General features: G+C 35.2%; 1 protein-coding gene across 1 annotated transcript in view; it reads left to right on the forward strand.

The window, feature by feature from the left end:
• WDR27 (WD repeat domain 27) overlaps nt 1-23,926 on the forward strand; it is an 85,670-nt gene that overhangs the window by 21,670 nt on the left and 40,074 nt on the right. Inside the window, exons 18-22 of the mRNA XM_056488309.1 lie at nt 64-197; nt 2,524-2,621; nt 2,926-3,047; nt 6,963-7,060; nt 16,244-16,346. Of these exons, the coding sequence (XP_056344284.1) occupies nt 64-197; nt 2,524-2,621; nt 2,926-3,047; nt 6,963-7,060; nt 16,244-16,346 (555 nt within the window). The remainder of the gene's footprint in view (nt 1-63; nt 198-2,523; nt 2,622-2,925; nt 3,048-6,962; nt 7,061-16,243; nt 16,347-23,926) is intronic.

The raw sequence follows: 23,926 nt of genomic DNA on the forward strand, positions 1-23,926 counted from the left end.
CAGGAATCTCAGATAAAAATATGTATTTTGAATCCAGCCTTAACAATTTCCTTTATGTTTCAGGGTAAAGAAAAGTTCCATAAGACTGTACGCTTTGCACAGTTTTATTTTATAGATACATTTATATTGCTGTGTTGTGGAGCTGAATTTCAACTATTAAGTTTCCATCTAGACACAACCAAAGATGACCTAAAACGGTGAGTTAATTTCTCATTAACAGACCAGTGAAAGTTTATACAGTTTGATCCGGGATTTTGTGTGTATTGAGGTGAGCTGAGGGGGCAGAAATATTACAGAAGATAAGAAACTGAACTAATGGTAAAAGCTCCTTGCAAAATATCTTTGTTTTGAGTGGAAGAAGAAGAATTAGGGCTACAAGCAATGAGGTCTTAGTTGATATTGTGAGTGGTATGTCCTGTGTGTTGATGATATTAGACAGTATTAGGCTGCATCCTTAGATGGCAAAGACTGGTCTATTTCCTTCCTCTGTTTCCTTGGTAGTTTTGCTGCTGCACAGAAAAACATACTAAGAACAAGCTTAAATATATTTAGGAGCAGGAGTGCTTTCCTGGATTGGGGCATGAGCCTGGTATGTGGAACTTCACTGAAACATTAAATGTTCAGACAGAATTACGTAATAGTTTTCTTCTATAATCTGCTTGCCTAGTTGGTTTTATTCTTTAATTCTTAGTTTATGGAGATATTAGTAAACCAATAAAAATGTAACCAAACTGCTACATAAACTTCAGTTTCTAAGAGATGAGAACAAATGTACAGTGTACAGCTCAGTCTCCACAAAACCTGCCTGAATTTGATTGAGTTGCACGTCCAATTGACACGTAGCAAATGCATTGTGTAATAAAAAAAGAAAAATTAAAAAAAAATTCTTAAATATGCTAAAATTCCTCTTTTTTTAAAAAAATAGCAGTTGATTGATTGCTTACTTGCTTGATTGATTTGCTTTCTATGTGAAATTCTACCTGGGCCATGCCCTGTGAGGTATTTATCTGTGTAGCAGTCTGCAGTGTAGAAGCAAGATACTTCAGCCAATTCAAACAATTGTTCTTGCATTTGGGAACAACTTAACTGTTTTAATCAGCCTCTTTTAGCAGAGGAAACTTCATACTGCCTTCATTAGATTGTACCTATTATATCAGTCAGCTTATTTAGAGTTAGCTTGGGTAGATTGACCAAAAAAATAGAGATAAATCATTTGAAGTCTAGTGCAGTTTATTTTTTAGTTTATTTGAATAAAGTACTTGTGCAAGCTACAAAAGATTCTTGGATTAAATTGCAAAAGACTGTTTATTATCTTTTGCTTCACCATCACTGCTAAAGTAGTTCTGATGTCCATCTGAAAAGATCAGCAGTTTATTGTTAGAGAATAACAATGAAAGGCAAAAACCAAGTCACTAAGCATTTTTCTTTTGAACAGATCTGGCTGACAACCATGTTGCTTCTGTCAAATGATCTCAGTTTTGCAAACTTTTAGCATTGTTGGAAAGAAACAGTAATGATTTCTACAGCATGTCATGCATGGACTTCTGCACTTTCATTAGACAGATGTGCTAAAATCCAAGTATAATATTAACTGTTACACAGGAATTATTTTAACACTGTGCAGACAGTGTCCAACAATGGCTAAAGTCCTTGTGTGTTATCAATGCTGTTTTGATCTCAAGTCAAAAACACAGCACCATACAAGCAACTATGAAGAAAAATTAACACCATTCCAATCAGATCCAGTACAATTGTTATTAACTCTGTATTCCCTAGGTGACTTCTATGAAAGTCACACTCTTCTTGTCCCACATATCCATATGCATGGAGTTATGTTTTCTGTTTACTCTAACAATAGATCCATGTTGGCTATGTGGATATATTTCAGTAAACATAAAGTTTTAATTATGTTGAATAACAACACAGTTTGTGTTGTGTAGTATAAAAAGGTCTGAATCCATGTTAGAGGTTTTGGCATGTTTGCCACCTCTGTATGGAGCTGGTAGGTAACCCACAGGATCTTAAAGAGTTTTGTGTATGTTGGGAAGCAAAATTTCTTTGGTAGTGTGTGATAAACCTCTCATTCGCCTCCCATCTAAGTCGAAATTATTCTTTCCTCACTGTTTTCATTCTTTCCTCACTGTTTTCTCCTCGTTTTCTTCTTGATTGTCCTATCATCAACACATTAAATGCTACTCTGAAACCAGTGGCATGTTTGCTTTCTGAACATAGTACTTTACAGACTTTTTTTCCTCTTCAACATTTTCAATATGCATACAGGATTATTTTAGTGTTTCATGCTGATGGAAGATCAGTCTTCTGTATATGAATATAATGGGTTTTTCATCTGAATGTATTTGGTTACCAAGTTTTCTAGTAGAGTTCAACAATAAGGCAAAAGATCTGTCACTTTAATATTTAATAATGAAAGAAAGCATTTGGATTTGTGGTTCCAGTGGGAGTTTACAGTGGGAGTGACTACAAATCATATCTTATTTCATTAACATTTGATATTCTTTGCAGGTACAAGCAGAGGAGTGTTTGCAAATTGGTACAGAAATTTCCCATGACTTCCACAATGGAGATTACCAGCCTTTCAGCAGTAAATGAGTTCTATTCTTGTATCCTTTGTATTTGTTATTTTCTATGTAGTTCTTTGGAATTTATAACAGGGCCATCAGCTAAAGTAAGTAGCATTTGATTATTTACCACTCCTTTTCTATTAGAGTAAAAAACTTGTAATTTTTTGTGATGTTGATCTTCATTGTTAGACATAAATTTGTAGTGCTGTAAGATTTTTGGTATTCCTCAAAGAGCAATAAATACAACAGAGTTTATATGTGTATTTATTTATCTGTATTTTTATCTGTCTATATGCTTTTGTTCCTTTAGATAAGTTTAACTTTAACACAGAGAACTCTACAGATATTGTACTTACAGCTGGCAGCAACCGAGCATTGGAAGTTTTTGACCTCAATGCAGGGTGCAGCACAGCAGTGATACAGGAAGCTCATGTTAGACCAGTCCATCAGATCTGCCAAAATAAGGTATATACTTTATTGAATTTTATTTGTAGTGCCACTACAACATCATTAACGAAGAAATCAGAGGCTAAAAGTAGAATTGATAGCAATCAATAAGTTTTTATAGGTTGGGCAAGAACATGAGTCTGTGTGATAGGTCCATACAAATTTCATTTGTTCTCTAGTGTTAAGTAGGGAGCAGTGAGACTGATTGAATGATCTTGCTATTAGAGAAGTGTTTATTATCTTTTGTCTTACTTGTGCTAGACTGTAATACAGTAGTTCAACAGGAATTTTTCCTTATGTTAAGTGTTCTCTTCTGAAGCTCAATCTGATACTGTATGATTTATTCTGAAACTTTGGAAACAGCAACCAAAATAAAAATTTCTCGGTGCTACAATAGAATAGATGACTTAAACCCCCTTATCCTTGCTCTTCTTTTTTCCTTGAAGACTGATTTGAGTGTCTGTAGTTTTTATGGTACCATATGTTCTGGAATGCCTGCTGTGTTAGGTCTGGTTGAATGTGGTGCTTCATTCCCAGTTGGAAAGTCCTTGCTTCTGTGGGTTTAAAACAGTTCCTTGTTATTACTGTTGTAGAACTCTTTGTGGGTTTTCCTTATAGATGTGATCTGGTAAAACACTTAAAATTGTGCTAACTATTTCAGTACTTTTTGTAACACATATAGGCTTAAAGTTTTGGCTTTTCATTTTGCTGGGTCAGCTTAGTGTTCAGGTTATATAATCAAGAAAAACTTTAAAGTTGTGGGCAAGTACTCACTTGGGGAAAAAAAACTAGATGTATGTGGTGTAGCAAAGAAAACTGACCATTTGGGGGGACAATTATGCATCAAGGTTCTCTGTTTTTTTTTACTTATATAAAGCTAATACTTTAGATAAGTCAATAGGAGAATTACACTTCAACTCTTTTATTACATTGGACAGTTCAAAGTTATTAGAGCAAATATAACTCCACATTTTCTTTGGGATGATATGCTAAAATATTTTATAGACTTATAAAAATACGCAGAATGCTGTGTGCAAGCTACATCCCGTTTAAAGTATGAAATATATTGGAATCTAAGGTTTTCTAGTGATGAGACATAATTCAGTGGAAACAAATCTGTGGAGAGAAACAGTTCATGCTGAAGATCCAGTGCCTACACCCCAAAATTTATGACGGCTTTCCTTTGGGCTATTCCTAGGCTCATTGTGTGCACTAAATACTAATTTGTGATTGCAGTATATATAATAAATACTTGAAGTGCATTTCTAGTTTAGATTTGTGTAAATCAGTTCTCATGTTCTAAGACTGTTTTATGATTCCACCTGGACAATCGTAAATGGGCACAATAATAAAATTTACTCTTTAAATGAATGGAAAAGAAAAATCTACTTTGACGGTCTTGGGAGACAATAGGGAAAGTATGTTCTGATTAAATGTGGGAGAAACCTGTTATCAAATTATAAAATACATAGGGTATCCTGGAAACCTAGATGATCAACATGACATTCGCTTATTTTTGATTTTAGACAGAAACAGCTGTAAGCAAGTATATATAATTTGCCATGTAATTACTTTGATTTTAAATTGTTCTTTTGGTCTGTTCTAGAGATTGTTTGCATTTGCCAGGGTGTGAAATTCATTTCAGCCTGCAGTGTGTTGATTGAGCTTATTAGAACAGTCCATTGCTTTTTATACTAAATTTTAAGAGACATAGCAAAGTGATTTGATTGAAATATCAAAATCATCTTCCTGTATTAGAGTTTAGGAACATCTGAGATACTGAAATAGATGGCAATTTGAGATCAGACCACAAAGATTCAGACTTTGATGTTAATAATACATTTTTAATGCTGCCCAGCATATTCCTTGAACAGAAATCTGTCATTGTGAACCACAAATATTTGGATGGTATTATGTTCTGCTCACACAGTTATAGAGTACACTCATTTTCACAGAAACAGCAAAAATTTCAGTTTTCTGTTCAGACCCTTTTGTTTCAAAATTCATTGGTCCATTGGTTAGGAAGTCTACTTGATGTGAAGACTGAAAAACCTAATGGGTAACTCCGAAGTTTCAGCCAGTTAAATTTTTCCTATCCAAATTCAATGTTGGCCAAAGTCTAAGGTCACCAGAGGATATGCAGTGCTTTCTGATTTGTCTGTTGAACCATAAGCCAGCTGCACTCCTTGTATGACATAAGTGCTGCTCATATGGATTTAGTGAAGGAAAGAGGGATTCTGTAGAACCATATCCTCCCTGAGGCCAAATTTTATGTGAAGGTTGCGATGTAGTTAATCTAGAGAGAAGCTGAGAAGGGATTACTGTGGTGGATGAGGAGGCTGATGGGGCAAAAAAAAGGGATCTGTCTATCAGAATGAAAAGACAGTTTCAAGAGTGTGTGGGAATATGCTACTTTTTCCATCAGATTCTCATAAATAGTAGATTATTATAAATTTATGAACACAAAGTGATAAATAAAACTCAGCTTGCATATTATCCCAACTGGCATATATTTTCTCATCTTCTATATCAATATTCAGTAGCAAATGTAGTTTAAAGATTCAAGTATATGTATTTATAAAGTGTCTTGCTGACAAAGTTTCAGGGCAGAGAAGGAACAAATGGATTGCACTTCTCACCTTTAGCTTTTTACTCTATTCTGTGTATTCTATAGTAGAGGAGTAATGCACAAAGTAAATGTCTATGTGTCTGTAGAACTGTTTATTTTGGATACTGTGACCAGTGGTGATTGAAGCAAAGGATGGCAATCAAATATTTTAAAAGCACAAAAAAGGGTGCTCTGTAACTTTTAATGAATATTGTCCTTTGGGCTACTACTGTTTTTGTCTTTTGTGTGACTCTTTTCTTTATAGTTATACAGAGTTAATGTGAGAATGTGTAGACTTTGTTGGGAAATGTGGTGCACACTACATTTTAATCTATTTCTTAGAGCAAACTATGTACCAGCTTTCATAATGAATAGAAGATTCCTGGCAGTCAAATACTGATTGCAGGAAATAACCTTGAGGTTTCTGTGATGTACTCAGCCAAATCAAGAAAGTGAATGGTAAGGAAAGGAAAGAAAGTGTTTTAGCTTTTCAATTTGCTTCCATGGAGAAAGAAGTTTTTATCCAGCAAAAAGGCTGGGATTTGCCAATGTGGATGTTAAAATATCAGAGGTTTTATACTGGATTTAATTATTTAAAAGTATGAGGCCAAAATTAGTTATGTGGTGAATGAATGCAATTGCTACTGAAGTCAATGGATATTGGACACTTAGCCCAGGGCTAACTATGTCTTATAATTAATTGTAGAACTAACCTTTGTTCCCTCTCTTTCACTGCCCTTATTTCCTTATTTTCCCTGAACATCCTGCAATGTCTTGTGCAATCACAAAAAGATCTTCCTCTGCTTCACGTGATGGATCCCATACCCATACCTGGATTTAGTAATCCCTATCAGTCTGTGAGATGCCCCAGAAAGCCTGTCTCACTGACCATCCTGGTGGGTGTCACCCCTGGACCAAAGGGCTCGTGGCTGTCCTGGGACAGCACTGAGAGGAGTCAAGGCCATGCTCCATTTCTCTGACTGGTTATGGGACTTCCTCCACATGCACTCTTTCCTCTTTGCTCCTCTGTGTATGCAGACAAGCTTTTTTTCACATAACATAACAAATATTTACAGATTATTTCTTAGCTGGACTAAATTCTCCACTTAGAGGGTGGTTGGTCACTGGACCAGATTCCCCAGGGAAGTGGTCTCAGCACCAAGCTTGTCAGAACTCAAGATGCATCTGGACAATGCTCTTAATCATATGGCATAATTGTGCAAGGACTAGGGAGTTAGTTGGACTCAATGATTCCTATGGATCTCTTCCATCTCAAGGTATTCTATAAATAATTAATACCATAAAACTGATTTATTGTTTTATAGGGTTCGTCCTTCAGCACTCAGCAACCTGAAGCTTACAACCTTTTCCTGACCACAGCTGCAGGTGATGGCATCAAACTGTGGGATTTAAGAACACTGAGGTAAGAATGAATTAGGTACCTTGGAGTAAAAAGCCATGCTTTATTCAGAATTGTCATACTTGCTCCCATGTACCAGTAGAAATTTAGATGTGGAATCTAACTACAGGCTAATTGAAGTTTACTAGTTTTTAGAGACCAAACAAAGTGCTCATTCCTCAATAATAGTTAGTTACATGGAAGCCATTAAATATTTAAGATTTATCACCTATGTTTACCCACCTCTGTAGATCTAATAGTATATGTATAATAGTGCACTGAACTGAATGCTAATGGTATTTCCAAAACAGCATGCCATTACTGTTAGAAGTAGTAAAATCTGTGATCTATCTTTTAAAAAATATAAGCCAATTGCAACAACATTTTTATAAACCATATATGTAGTGCTGTAAGTTTGCATGATACATTACCATGAACTCAGAATTAAATGCTACACTGTGTCTAAATACCTTTCAGTGTTGGGAAAGCCTTGGGACAAAGGAATAAAACATCAATGAGAGAGCATTGCTTAGGAAAAGTAATACCTGGGGCAAGTTCTCTTGTGCAGGCCAAAATAATTATGTTTAAAAGAAAAGGGATTTGGGCAGGAGGATGTTTAAGCTTTAAAGAATAATTTCCTATTTGCTTTCTGTGTATGTAAACGTATCTATGGAAAGATGTCATATAATTTTTCTAGTATTGAATTTTCTATTTGGACAATGCTTAATGAGCCTTTCATTTATTTCCATCTTTCTGTGGTAAGAATACATTACATCTATAGGGGGCATATGTGTTCTTTTTACAAAATCATTGCTGTATTACCTTCACTCAATGCCAGAAAGTAATGAAACCAGAGACTGCTGGGGTTGGAATATGTTACCTTCTTATGTTTTTCTAATAAGCTGCTCATACTGTGTTGCTGAAGAGTAATGAAAAAGTAGAAAGCTTTTCACAGATCACTTATCTGTCTCTTTGTTTCTAAATACTAATATAAGTAAAGTCCATGAATGGTAAAATAGTTAAAGTGTACACTCTGGGCAATGAATTAAATGAATGTGTCTTGAGAAGAAGGAACTAATTTATGTATGGTCTTGCTGTATATTTAATTTGGCTAGGTCAGTGTATTCTAGTGTCCACTGTGTTCTATTAGCCAAGCTTCAAAAAAGTAGTTCAAGTCCTTAATGAGAGATATTTTAAGGGTGCTTGTGAGGTACTATATATATGTGTATTTGTTACACATTACACAGTGATCAGTAGTATTAACTCTTGTGGAGAAGAAATAAAAAAAAGTAAATAATTGTTTTTCACTGGCTAGCAATTTTCAAGGAAAAAAAGAAAAACAAATCACATTTTTTAAAATGAAATTTTCTGCCATTGCTCAGACCGGAGACTGAGTCTTCTGTATTTTAAAATCTGTTCCTGAGTTCTCAAAAGGAGTAAAACTGTTCATTTTTTCCTATGTGTTCACCAGGTGTTTTTCACATAAATAAATTTAAAATGTCTAAGTTTGGAAAGCTCTGTTTGAACTTGGAACAAGTCTCTGCTGAAGTGTTAGGTCTGCTATAGTTACACAGACTGAACACTTTTGCTTATTTTTTTTGTTCATAGGTCTTGTCCAATCAAATCCAGCCCATCCCTTGCACTGTTGAGTACTTACAGGAGAGATTAGTTCCTAAACAACCTTATGGTAGGCCAGTACCTTTAATCTCTTAAAGTTGTTGATTTGTAAAGTTGATGCATCAACAACTGTTTCCAGTCCCTCTGGAATGACCTGTCTTTGTTTCTGCTTTGGGTTTGCCAGAATAGGTTTTGTTTAGTGAAATCTTTGTCCAGTATTCTTGAAATATAGCAAAGGTAAGTCCACCTTCTCATTTTACTGTTTGCAGTGTTGTGGATAGTAACACTAACTGCAATATCTCCACTTTATTGTTTGTTGATTTTGTTCTAAATATTTTCTCTAGATGTCCACAGTGAAAATTGTTTTGCTTTTCTTTAATGTGTTTGTTGCCCTTGAGAATCTATGCATTGCTACTTTATTTAAAAATTCCGTAAAGTACAAAATTTTGATTAAATAAGGGAAAAAAATCCCTCCAATGCAGTGCTCTTCAAAGCTGCTGTTGAAAGCATAGGAAATAATTTGCAGAATAGCTGCACAATTTCCTGGGACTCTTAGGGGGTTTTTTATTCAGTTTCTTTGATGATGGTTCCTTTTCATATGACATGCATTCCTTTTCTCACAATTGATTGAGGAATAATAGCAAGATGCACAGGTTCTTTTTTCATCTGTGTAAATTAAATCTTCAAACAGGTTAACCTGGCCTACAGCTTTAGAAATTTTGAATATATTGATATTTTGCTCTGAGTTCTACAAGAATTAAGCTATCCAACCTGTGTTATCAAATTACAATTTTTTCCCAGTGAAAATTCATTTAACTTTTCTTATGTTCTTGAGTTTGGTGAAATTATTTTACAACTTCAATTTTCAACATCTTTTCTGGATAAAGCTGTGAACTTGTCTGTCTCTTTCACTATTGATGGTCTGGAGGCATTCCAAGATTCCTTCAGAGAGTGCCAGAAAGTCTCATGGCTTCCTCTGAAGGTGGTACAAGAGAAGACATTTTAACTTTCTGATGTTGTCAGCCAACCTCACAGTGCCAGGTCATCTTGCCAATAAATGAGAGAATCTTGGACACTGCTAGTGGCTTTTGGACTTACTCAGACTCCTCTCCATTTGCTTTGAAATGCGTGGATTTGTAAAGTTTCATCTGAAGATTTTGAATATTTTTATACTTCTCCTGCATTCTCCTAATTTATAACTAAAGCTAAGAAAAGCTCCAGATGATCTACAAAACAGACTTAGAAATAAAGAAGGAAGGAAAATAGTTTTTCTTGGAAGAAGAAAACTATGGCTACTCTTCTTCCAGCTTAGGATAATGAACTATGAGACCTTATGAATACATGCTTTAGAGTAAGATAATCACCTTTGACCAACTTCCAAGACATTTTGAAGAGCAATTTAAGTCTATATTGTCTAAAAGAATGACTACACAGAGAACAAGCCAAATTACTTTCTCTTGTGTCCGAGGTGAAAGCAGTGAACACAAGAATTAGACTGAGATGCTGTGGAACCCTGAATGAGAAGAACATTATAGTCACCAGGTTCAGGATTCTCCAAAAAACACTCAGAAAAGCCTTTAATGATCAGGAGGTACAAAAAGTTAATACATTCTTACATTTTTGAAGGAGTTGAAGTGTTCTTTGTGATGAAACCTTGTAGACTCACTTGTCTGTAAGACACAAGAAACTTTACCATTCTTCCTCATACTGCTGTGTGTATTGAATGTATTTTGGAGACATTGCTACTCTTTCTGAAGTCAGGAATCTAGCATTGATTTATACTCAGCTGTACCTGTTGTCTCCACCAATTAAATTTAATATCTCAGAAAAGTCTGGATTGGAATGGCACAAATTGCTGAGTCCTTTAGACCACAGAGGCCGGATATATCAGAAAATTCCAATACACTAATCCTCCTTGTCTGCCAATCATACCTGTCTTTAGTGGCTGTCGTCATGAACACAAAGGCCAGTGAGATGTACTTTGGCATCCCAGTGCTGTAAAACCAATGCACAGAAACAATATAGAAACTTAGGAATTAATGAACATTCAATTCCCTTACAAAGTAACATAACAACAGGAAGTATCAGACTAGGCTAAATATGCTTTAATATGTTCATAAATCACTTAAATTTCTTATGACAGTTTTTAATTCTACTTTACTGATCTGGATACTTTCAATTTCTCACTTTCTCCCACTTGTAGATTAGATAATTCTGTGTTTTAAATGTCCAGAAGAAAGGAGATTTCTTTCATTCTGTTATGAAGAAACTATAAATTCATAGTGTTGCATTCCTCACTTTGTTAAATGCATTTAGAAAATTGACTAAGTACTTAGCACCAGCTCACATTCACTAGTAAAGTTACATGAATACAGATATCTTCATGTCTGGCTGATAATGAGAAAAATTGTTTATCCATTTTTCTCCATTTCTCTTGCATGGTTTGTTCCAAGGAGTCCATTTCTTCACGAGAAGTTTTAGAATGTGGAGTAGTGTAAAATTTTCTTCCCCAAGGCAGATTTCAGATCCCTTGTAAAGCTTTTAAGGATTTATGTGCACCTTCCTTTCTCATCAGTAAATTATGGCTAAAGATGCAATGCAATAAAGCTTCATCCTGCTTTGTGTCAGTAATTGTGTGACCTGCCTTGACCTCAAATTTTCAGATGCATCTTGACTCAAGTTACAGGCTGCATTGTGAGGACCCTCACTGCACCACTGGCCTTAATTGCTCTGGCCAGCCTTGGAATCCCATCCATGCACTCTGTGCTCCTTGCTTCAGGCTGAAGAAATCTGTAGAAATGAGCTGACAGAAGCCTTATGAGGTTCAGCAAGGGGAAGTGCAAAGTCCTCTTGGCACCAAATGCAACCCCCAGGCAACAATGTATGCTGAGGGGGGCAACTAGGTGGAAAATAGCTTTGCAGAAAAGGACACCAAGATGAACATGAGCCAGAAACGTGCCCTTGAGGCAGAAGAAGGCTTATGATGTCCTGGGCTGTATCAGGAAGAGTGTTGCCAGCAGGCTGTGGGAGGTGATGCCTCCCCTCTGTTCAGCACTGGTGAACCCACACTGGCTCTGTGTGAGAAGTGAGGTTGGATGATCTGACCTCCAGAGCTGCCTAACAACCTCAACCATGATGTCACCTTGTGATTCTGTGAAATTAGCATTTTTTCTTTACTTGCTACAGAAAAGGTGCCAAGGTATGGGAAACTTGCCGGGGGAGCTGATGTGATACTGACTGAGAGAGAAAGATGTACAATAGTAGCTGAAATTGAAAATTAATTTAGAAAGCAGGAAAGGGACATGCTGTCAGATGTGTTGTGCTTATTACCTACCCAGAAATGGAGAAAGCAGGATAGAGTTAGTACAGGCAATTTGGAATTCTGGGATGCTGCTATGATAGAGTGAGGAGGTAGATGTGGTAGGTGCTAGATTACTGTTCCAGGTAATAAGATTAGCAGGGCCAAGGTGTTAGGAGGAGCTCCCAACACCCAACACACTAACACCTATGGTGGCAGGAGCTGCCTGTCTCTGACTCACACTCTGTCCAGCTGAGAAAACGCAGTTCAACTGTTGAGCTATGCTGTTTGCTGCTGAAATAACCATTTTTCATCTCCTGAAAAATACAAAAAAAAAGGCAGTGGGGCTTATCAGACCACAGTGAAGACTTGAGGAATATTGAACTACTTGTATATACTGAATTGCTTCAGCCGAATACTCAGCTACACAATAATGCTCTGAGGTATGATCCCAGAAAAAATCAGTTTCACCTTCTTTCAGCCCCTGAAAGAATTTGCCAATTGTATAAAGATAGTATTAGGCATTAAGGCAAAATCTCCAAATAATGTTATGATGCTGTGCAACTAGATCCTAAGCTCCTCTGGCAACATATTTTAGCAGAATTCCCACACCTGCAGGGAACTTATCTCATACATTTTCTCACAATTGCCCTTTGAGACCTTAGGGTCAGACTTGCAGTTTGAGTTTTGAGATACATTTCAGTTTGCATCTTTACTGTGAACTAGCTGCTTGACATCATCCTAAGTAAGATATAAATATACAGCTACTCAGAATTTGATTACTTCTTGGTTTCTTGTGAACATAAGGATCCCATCTTGGCCATGTTTTTTCTTTTTTTTTTTTTTCCTTTTTTTTTTTTTTTTCCCTTCCCTTGGAGATTTTGAGTCCAGTTATCAGATTCTGAGAGAAAAAAGAGTGTCTGGAGTTGCTCCAAGTTTGGTACTGGAGGTAACAGAGGGATATGCTCCCTGCTGAATCCTATGGTGAAAATATTGGGAGCTCCTATCTGAAGGATTTGGTGTTTCAATGAAATGAAACCCATGTGTATAGTACATCTAAGGTAGCTACCACTACTGTCAAGTTGTATTCACATTTTGCAGAGCCTTAGTAGATCTACTGGTACTGTAGAGTCTGTGCAGAAATACCAGAGCACTGGCACAAAGTAACAGAATACAAATGAAAGTGGTTTAAAAAAAAACAACCACACTTTTATTTGCAATTTTTTTTTAAATGCATCAAGCAGAATGAAATAGATTTCTTTGTGAGAATATTCTCTTATTTATAAAGAGACACACATTCCAGTATTTTTCTGTTCCAAACACGGAAAAAAATAGTATATTTTTTTCTAATATTATTCAAGATTTTTTGCAACATAAAAAGATACATATTTTGGAATGTACACTAAAAGATGTACAATGCAGACCATAGGGAAAACTTGGCTGTCCCATGCAATTACCAGATGTTTGTCATGGTAACCCCTGAAAAGGTCTGAGCAGAAAAGCATTCTTAGGAGGCTGAAGATCATGCCAGCTGGCCACATAAAGCCTGCAATATCCAAAATAATTTGGATCACCACCTGTAGCTACTTAAAAAAATAGAATGAAAAAAATGCCTGAAAAAAGACAATCCCTAAAATAAGCTAAAATCATACACATAGTATCTATCTAATGATTCTATGACTTTTTTGCCCACTTTTCCTCATTGTTGTGTTACCTGTAGTATCTGGATTTGATAGATTGAGTAACAAAATTTCTGCTTAATTCTGTGTAAAGTTTAATTGGAATGTGGTTTTTTTAAATGTCTTTTAAAAGCTGGATTTTGAGAGGCTGGAAAAGTAGATGAACTTGTAATGGAACATATATCCTGACATAATGGAAAAGTTGAACAAGAAATCTATGAAGAAAATAGAATCCAGGGTATTGGTTATTAGTGTGGCTGCACTAGCACAAGGAAAAGGGCACCATCCTATGACTGAGACATTGCTTTATACTGCTGTGATATAGCAGAGAAAAGATCAGTGAAAACCTTGGAATCCTGTCCTTCTGTATGCATTTATGGGTGAAATATTCGAGTTGTTGGTCACAAATACAGAGGAGTTTCTTTTGAAAGGAAGTTTTTGCAGTGCTTGATTAGGAGAGTCTTCTGTGAAGAATACCCCATTGAGGAAATTATCTTTTACAGACCCTGACAATGAGGTTTTAAACATTTAGAAGTAGTCCTAATGATAAGTGCTCTACTTAAGAAAGAATGGTGAACCTGAAGATACCTTCAGAAGGGACAGTGGATATAAATTTCATTTATTTTTCACACAGAGAAATTTATTTCACATGATGCTTATGTATCTCACAAGTATAGGATTAAAACTAATTTTTTCCTTAAATTCTCTATGTAAGGGTACTTGAAAAAAACAAAACTCCCTGGAATTTGCAAACAGTGCAACTGGCACTCGAGGCTTAGTTGTTCTGTGGAAGCTTAATTGAGGAGGAGGATGCTGAGGAGGGTGAAGTAGCTAGCATTCTCCTTTGCTGTCAATAGGAAACTTGAACAGAGGCAGATTATTCAGTAGATCAAATGTGGCCATTGGCTACTGAAAGTCTGTGAATATTCATGCAAAAAAAATCCTGAAGTTGAGAAATGTTTCTACACCTTAGTCACAGTAACTGACTGTCTTCAAAAGTTGCTTTTCTTGGACTGTAGTGTTCTCTTCAGTTAGGTTATTTTAGCAGTTTTAGGATAGAACTTCTCTGAGGTGAAGTGTCTCATTACTGTATGCTCAAAATGCCTGTTAATATCAGTAGTTTTATTATATAGAATACAGTAAAGTTCAGAGTTAGGCTCTATAAAAATGATGTATTTTCATGCTTTCAAAAAGTCTCTTAAGCTTTAATAAGTGATTCAGTTAGATCAGTCACAAAGTAATGTTTTTATTTAAATATGTCTGTTTCACCTGAGTGAATAAAACCAACTTGGCATTCAGTGCATCCTTGCACATACATGCATGTCTACAACAGAACAATATGGTATAAAAATTTAGAGCTTTCTGCACATAGGTTCAGTCGATTGAATTTACATAGCTTCTGTGATTTCACTGGCCAGGAAAAAGTGTATATCACAGGAATTGGCAGGAGATTTTACTGTCTCAAATTTGTTCCTGGACCTAGCATACATTAAAAAAAAAAAAAAGAATATATGACATCTGCATTATGGTGAAGTATCTGAATTTGTTTTGTAAGAAGGGTAGGTTGGCAGCATTCATAATAAAGACAAAAGAATAATTTAGGTTATTTTAAGTCTGATTTAAAATACCTCAAAATTATAAAAATAAACTTCTGAAATTAGGTATACACATGTAAATGACAGCTCTGAATGATGTTGAAACTTGAATTAAAATGTCATTTAATATTGAGGAAACTCTAAATAATATTTTTATAACATTAGTTTTGTGGTGACTGCAAAGCTATCATGGTTCTTTACAGCCATGTGATGCTTTTTTAGGTGGATATTAATCTTCATCTCATTAAAAACATTATTATTTTTAAATGGCCCACATTTGCTCAGCTGTTTAAAACTTACTCTACAATGCTTCTTGCAATATTAACATGAAAAGTAGGAAGTTAATTCCTTGCGTTAATTTTAAATTCATTCCTTCCTTTAGACTATTTTAACACAGATAGGTAAGAAGTTATTTACAGTTATAGAAGAGAGAGAGAGAGAGAGGGAGAGAGAGACACAGAGAGAGAGAGATATTTTTCACTTTGGAATATCATTTGGATATTGTCTTTTTTGACTTACCATATACAACAAATTAATGTATGGAGTAGAAATGTGAATAGGCAACCAAGGTAAATAGTCAGATTTGGGTGTGAGAAAAGCAAGCAATAATTATTTATGTTATGATTCCACATACTGCATCTTCATTTGATATAAGTAACTTGAGGGAGATTAATAAATCTTTGTGCAGCAGACTTTCACAGCACCTTCCCTTTAGCTGTGATAGGCATCACAACTCCTCATTTCTAATTATTAATGGTGTTTCTATCCTTGTTAACTAAAAAAAAGGCCAAAGCATGGGTTTGGTCATTGTCCTGGAGCAGTTTTGCTTGCTCATTTTATTTTTAGTCATTAATGTTCTTTAAAAATCCTACTGCCGATATATTTAAAACTTAATTTGTGGATTTGCCTTAGTGAATTTTTAGGCTAAGAAAAACATGAGACCAGGAGTATTTAATGAAAATGTCAGTAAAAGAGGCAATTTTTAGTTGGTGTTAATGACACTGAAACTTCTCTGTAGGTGTGAGCGTCGTTTTGAAGGGCACAGCAGCCGCTGCTACCCGTGTGGAATTGCAGTGTCTCCCTGTGGGCGCTTTGTAGCCACTGGATCAGATGACAAATATGTAAGTAGTTTTTGTTTATTTTCCTCCTAATTGTGCCTAAAAGAGTGTTTTCGGAGGATTCTTGGATTCATTTTAATGTGCATTACTGGGGTCTGTGATACTTTCATATAGTTCATTCACATGTAGCAGTTACATATGATTCATAATTATTTTGTCTGAAAAATCCCAGGGCAGCTCAAAGTAATTGTTAAAAGATTGTTTCTGTGGGTTCCATATTTGACTCTGAATTGTCATGTGCCATCAAAGATGAAGAGAATGGTGTTCCTTGTAGCACAGCTTTATGTGTTGTATTTATATCAGACCACTAGGAACTCTGTAGCAAATACAAATTAATTTACCTAAGCTCACAAATGCAGAGTGATGAATATTTTAGTATAGCTTTCTTATGAACCAATCAGCTGAATAAAAAATAAGAAGTCATTCAACTGGAATTAGGACTCTCCTTTCGTGTGTGTGCTTTCTCCCCAGACAGGTTCTTTTCTGAATCGATCATATTTAAATTATTTAGAAATGAACCTTGACTAAATGTGTATTGCTACCTTTTTTTGAGTTTGCACCTGATTTTAATTCAGTAATGCCTGCAACGTTTGCAGAATGTTTGTCTTGCTGTTTGTGAAGAGGTGGATGATTTCTACTTGTACTAAAGGTCTTTGAAAATGGACTGGGGTTGGCTTCATTGCAAACACATTCTTTAAACACAGTTGGGTAGGAATGCTGTTTAAATTTATTTTAGGTATTTCTAGATTAATCATCAGAACATGACACAGTTTTTGGTCAACTTCAAATTCAGAACAAGAGGAATTTACTCTTCTGGCTAGTTTTGAAATACTGGCTCAATTATTGGGTGAAGGTTATAGATTTTATTGGCAGATTGCTGAATGTTTGGCAATAGGTATTGTGTTCTTGACATTTTCATAATAAAATCTATTTTTCAAGTTTCTGGTAAATAGCATTTCAAAGTATAGCTTGCAATACAAAAGAAGGGCTTTTTTCTTTGTGAAAAAATGCATCTAATATTCATCTCAGGTCATGATATATATGGCATAGTAATATATTTATTTATATATATTATATATTTTATATTTATTTATATTATAGTATTTATATTTTGATATAATAATATATTAAATTTTTAAAAGTTGCTTTTGAATTGTATAAAAATAAGAGCAGTCACAAGTCCTTTTTCATCTTCTCTTTTGCCTTAAAGTATTTGTTTGGAATTAGTGCTGATACGAGAAAAGAAAGCATGATTTTGTCCTTACTCCAAATTCTTGGCACGTGGTGGCTCATCAAAGGAAGCTGAATAGCTGGCATGCATCCTGCTCCAGTTGGCATGTGGTCCCTGGTGGACACTGTGCCAGTCAATACTTTTAGTGTGGCTCCTGGGTGGGAATTTTGCATAATTTGTGTCCTATGTCTATAGAGAACTTTGATTGTTCTTCTTGTCCCCTCAGGAAAATTGAGTCAAGTTTTGGACTCTTGCTCATGCTGTACTGTTGGGACAAAATGCAGTTTTGGGGCATTTTTTAGGAGGCTTCCCTTTGAAGTGTTGAGACTGGATACATTTTTGTGCTTCCTTTCAAAACAGAAAATTGAATGTGGCACTGAATAGTCCACTTATATTTTTCAACTAATAACATCCTGACAGATGACTTAATATGCAACTGGGACAGTTTTAATAGTATCAAGAAGTCACATATTTCTGAAGATTATATGAATGAATGTCTACTGAAATAAGCTTCATAGAAAATCAGTAGTGTGGATACAGAGTTATCTTCAAAAAGAGCATTCTGAAAATGGGTTATATAACTTTCCACTGAGAAGCAACTGCATCTTCAGTCATCTTGGAATTTACTTTATCAAGTGCAATTTTTGCACCCTGTGGTTAACAAGTGTGGTTGATTTTAAAGCCAAAAGAGGCATAATTGGAATACAATTGACAGACATTGACCTTAAACTGCCTTTTGCATTTCACAACATCTAAAGTATTTGACAGAGAGGCATATGTTGTCTACACTGATTAATAGCAAAATCACATTCATACAGGACATAGAAACAGCAAACCAAAATTTAGATTTAGTTTAGATTTCCATTTTGCTGGACTCTGTACAAAAACATTTACCTAAAAATCTGTTGACTAAAACAATCTTAGTGTAAAAAGACAAGAAATGTCTGGACAGTGTGAAATGCTACTTTTGATAATAAAAAGAACTCATTTTCTTTCTGTGCCATGTAGTTCTAATTAGCTGTTTTACTTTATGTCTAATTAGGCACTTAATTTTTGTCTTTGAAGACCTTAGGGCTCTCTGAATAAATTCCAAGTTTCCAGAAATGAAGTAGAGAATGAAGAAATAAATATTTGTTTCTTTAATTACTTTCAGACTCATTCTTCCTAGCTCTCTTTGAACTATAGACTCTAAGAGGCACATTTTGACCCTAGTGCTGAAATTAGATTTTCTAACATAAAACTTTCTGTCCATGCCAAATCTCAAAGCCTGTGTTCGTAGCTCACACAGATTGACCCATATCACAGACCCAGAAGTTTTTCAGCATAGCAGGTTTCTCCATGAACAACAAAAGATATGGGTAATGTTTGACATTCTCCTCCCTTTTTCCTATATTTTTCAACAAAGTCTAGGATTTTGCTTACAACACTGTCTTTGATACACATTCTAAATCCAAGATTAAATTTATGCCTTCCAGCTGTGAAAGCACCAAAGCTTGAGGCTGTAGCCCAGAGGGCAGCATCATTGAAAGGAGTAGCAGGACACAGGATAAAGCAATTTGATTCTTATACATGACATCAGTCTAATAACCACTTGTGAGTCCCTGAATATTAACCTTCACACAAAATTGGTTTTAGAGCAAGTTATTGTTATGCAAGTGATGCTGGAAAGTGATGCTGGAAAATGATGCTGGTCTGGGGGCATATCCAAAGAGTTTTGCAAACCTGTGAGGGGTGGCTGGATGCAAACCCAGACCTGATACTGTTTGCAGACCGAGTTATTTTCAGATACAAGATTCTGCATCAGGCATAGCAGAAGCTGCAGAATTTGTTTATAGTTGACACCTTAGTTTAAGTAGCTACAGAGATTGATATTCTATATAAAATATCAATGTTGCTGAGCAATATACTGTACAGTTTTACTACCAGAAAAATACATTCGGAGATTGGGCTGCCAGCACTCTTTTGTTCTATACATCTGCTCCTATTGCACTGCACTACTTCCTGGTGTAATCATTGCCAAGAAGATTGTATTTCTCACCCCCCATAAAAATATTATTAGCCACATTAGTCTTTCTGTGGCTCAGTTCTGATTTATAAAAAAAAGATTAGCAATGGTATCTTTCTTCTCTCCTCTTTTCTTTAAAAGAAGAGTTTAGATGAGACCTGTCTCAGTTTTTTACTATTATGATCAGCTGCTCTGATATTATTTATGTGAAATACTTCCATCCTTGTGGCTGAAAATTGCATAAAAACAATCTAGATACCAAAGAAGGAATATCTCAGGAAACCCCAAATGTGAATAATAAAATTGTGTGGTTGATTTTCTCCCTCTAAGAGCCCACTTCATTAGAACTTTTAAGATACTAATAATGTTGGAGTTGGAAAAGATATTTTGATATAGCTGTATGTAAATAGAAGAGACAGGACTAGTTAATTGTCTAGAATTGTCCAGCATTCTTTGTTCCATATATTTTGGGAGTGTATCTTGGAGGCATCACTGAGTTTTAAATTAGGTATATTTAATATATGATAAAGTATGCTTTAACACTTTATTTGGAGAAATCAGAAGGATATTTCCTTTACCATAAAATCATTTTAGAAATGTATGATATTGGTATTGTATGGTATTGTGTTTATTATCTTAGTCTACACTTTCTACCAGAGGCCTTGCAGAACAGAATACATTATGTGAAACAGTGGTAGCAACTATCTGAAGTACTTTGGTTTTCAGTATTGATTGGTATTCCAATTATATATTGCTCAGGTTTTATCTTATGTGTCCATACTGCTTAACTAAGATAGGAAACATCTGGAGAAAACAGCATTAATAATGTTTTCTGTGGAAAAGGAAGGACTGACATTTCTTGGCAGAACAAAATCCATAGCAGAGAATGAATGACAGAGACTAGAACAGCCTCTCTGCCAGCTGTTGATGGAGAAAGTCTACCCCTTTCCAAAGAGGAACACAGTTTTATTTTAGTCTTGAACCGGAGTTTTTTGGTAACATGGTTGGCTGTTAGGCAGATTATCTTTGAGTGAACAGATAAATATTGCTTTCTTAACCATACAGTCAAAACTTTGGGTATGCTGTTACTTCACTGTATCTTTGGATATGTCTTTGAAGATGACTGAAAATCTCAGCCTTATTTTATGAACCATGGATTGACTTGCTAATATTTTTGAGAGATAGGAGGAAGTATGAGAAATTAGCCTTTTTGCTAATTTATTTATTTATTAATTAATTTATTTTATTTATTTATAAAAATACTCCATGTTCAACAGCAGACAAAAGAGGAAGGTGATGTAGATATGAATACCCAATGTTAATTTTGAAATGCATACAGCAGTGAGGTGCTAAAAGTGGATATATGTAGTTTTATATCCACAGGGCTTGTGTTTTCTACATGTATACTTCTTGGTCTCAGTTCTTGACAGTTAGTTGAATTTTGCATATCATTGGTACATCTGGTAGAAAAAAACTGGTTAAAGGTCCTTTGCAGCAGCTGAATCTTTCAGTACTTCTGTCAAACAGTCAACACCAGCACACGAACAGGAAATGCAATTATTGGTACTGTTGATACAGAGGAGAATCTTAGCAGCAGCCAGAAAAGAGCCAAAGTGAGTGTGATACAACCATGCGGCTTCATAGTGAGAGGTGAGGTAAATTTTTTTAGAATAAAATCTTCCATGTACAATTCTGTACTCTGACAACATGTTATGTTATATGTATGTTATAAAAATAAAGGCAACCTGAATTCAGGGTGCATGGTGCTATATAAATTTTGTATGGAAACGAATAAAAACAACCACATACATGAGGCCTTAAAATTAGCAAATTAAACAGAAACTGAATTGGCAAAAGTTGCAATTTGGAAGTTTCATAGAAGGATGACTTAGAGAGGGAAATCAGATATAGTTTATGTAATTTTTTTTTTAGTGAGGAAAATTCAAATGTGTTAGCTATAACTGCCAGAAGATGAAAAATGTCCCCTGCATCTTGAAAGATGACTGATATGTATAATTTTACCTATTTTAATAATAAAAAGTATTAATAATGTTCACTGTCACTCATGTTTTTTAGTTATGTTAAAGGAAATCATATGGAAACTGGGGTTTTACAATAGTGGTAAGTCTCCTGTGACTACCAGAAAGACAGCCTCCAGAAGTATCATTAAATGGGAAAGCAACTCTGAGAGGGTGCACTGTATTCAACATTTTGGTGCCAGGCTTGATTAGACTTTCCAAGCTACCATGTGGTAAGTGTATAAGATATCTTGGGACTGAAGAGCATTAATCAGTGCTTAGGATACTTGTGAAATCTGTTTTATTATGTGTGGATTTGGCACCAATGCTTACAGTTAAGGTAGTCTAACACTTTCCACTATAATTCTCTTTTCAGTTGGTTATAAGTAAGAACATTTTGGGCTAAAACTTTCCATGCTCAGTGTCTGCTTCAGGTTAATTGTTATTTTTCTTTAGTGTAAGTAATTCAGGGGCTTTTTTAGCTTGAAATTGAGGAAAAATGCATGGTTCAGTGGAATATGTGCCCCAGTATGAATAGGGAGTGATGGAGTGCAAGTCACTTATATCATGTACTGCAGGATTATGCATTCAAGTTTGATGCCACTGATGGAAGCAAATGGCCAATAATGCCTTATTAATAACGCATATGTCTTTTATAAAAACATGTTAGATTATTCATTTTTCAATTAAGGGACTTTAACATTCCTGTCTTCTGTAGCTCATTTTAAATATTAGGAAAAAAAGTCATGGAAAAGTGATGACATTGACCAATCCATGCAAAACATGTGAAGAAAACATCTCTATTTGTGTAAGGCCAAATTAGGTATCTTAGATATCAATATGTTTTTGTTGGTTTGTTAGTTGTGTTCTTTTCCTGTGATCTGTTTGTAAAATACACACTTCAGCTTAAAGCCACAGCAGCAACAAAGGGTTTTCTTGAAACTAGTGTTGTTTTTGTGATCCCTGTGCAAAAGCTGATAACAAGGATAATTACTCTATTATTCTTCAAGTGTTTATGATTTGCTTCCCTCTCTTTCCTATCCCAGGAGGCCGTAGGGGTGTAAGTAGTTTGACACAAATGTATATGGCCATGGGTTGGACTAGGGAACAGATGGGAACAAGTCTCCTTTGAAGTTAGAGTGTGAGAAAACAGAGAGAAGAATTTGCAGAGTAGAACTCTGCAGATAAAGCATCAATTTATCTAGAACATTCTGTCTACTAATGCAGTAAAATTAAGTAATTTTCCATTTGAATACAAATTCCTCCACTCAAGGGAGGGTGTTCGCCCTTCTTCCCTGTCTCTTGGTACAAGTCTAGGGAGGAAGGCAGGAGCTTGTGTATGCTTGTAAGGTGCTAAATACACTGGTCACTGGATTACTGAAAACTGACTACTCCAAATGTTCTTCAAATGTCAAGTGAAAGGAAATACAAGTAAGTATGTGGTTATGGGTCCAGGAAACTTCTTTGGAAGCTATTGGTGCAGGTAAATTATTTTTACTTTTGGCTGACCCTCAGCAAGAAATGGAAAGAAAATACCAATATCTACTGAATCAGTATTTTTATTAGAAAAAATTTGTCTTAATATAAAAAAAGGGGATTGACTTTGGCTGAAGTCTAAAATATTATATGGACATATGCATTTTGGGTATTGCTGAGTGCTTCCTGGACTGTTTTGTTTTCTTTTTCATTACATTTGGTTTGCTGAAAGTCTATTCTTCCTCTGTCACTGATTTAATATTTTCAAGCTTTTTTTATTCTTCTGTGGCTAGTGTTATGGTATAATTTATAATTCAGTTACTGTTCTTTTATTTTTTTTCTGTAGAGAAGACTATGCTAAAATAATCTAGTGACTATAGAATAGAAAAACCATTTGGATGACATCAGAACATAGAGCAAAACTAAAATGGTTGCAGACTATAACAGTGGAGTGTTTATACTGGAGTTATTTCTTTTCTTTATGAGTGTTAGTTCTGTTAAATACAATTTTCTTTGGGGTTCATGCTTTGTTTTGTTTTTAAACTTTTGAAGTTAAAAATAAATGTACTTTCAATCTTTAACCAAGTTAACTTTTATTCTCAGAACTTAGACCATCCCTGGCTAGTTTAAATATCTGTGATGAGAGCTACTTAAACAGAAGCTGTTTTTATACACTTTTATATGATGATGTTTTTCTTTTAATCAGATTTTATTGTCTTACATGTCAAAGTTACTTAGAGAATTACTTATTCTTTCAGTTATTGGAAGAGAAGATGATAGCTGACACAATGTAATAAATATACTTGCATGTAGCTAGAGACTGTGCCCCTTTTTCTATTGAAGTTGAACCATA

Source organism: Oenanthe melanoleuca, chromosome 3 (genome assembly GCF_029582105.1).
Source record: "Oenanthe melanoleuca isolate GR-GAL-2019-014 chromosome 3, OMel1.0, whole genome shotgun sequence".
NCBI classification, from domain to species: Eukaryota; Metazoa; Chordata; class Aves; order Passeriformes; family Muscicapidae; genus Oenanthe; species Oenanthe melanoleuca.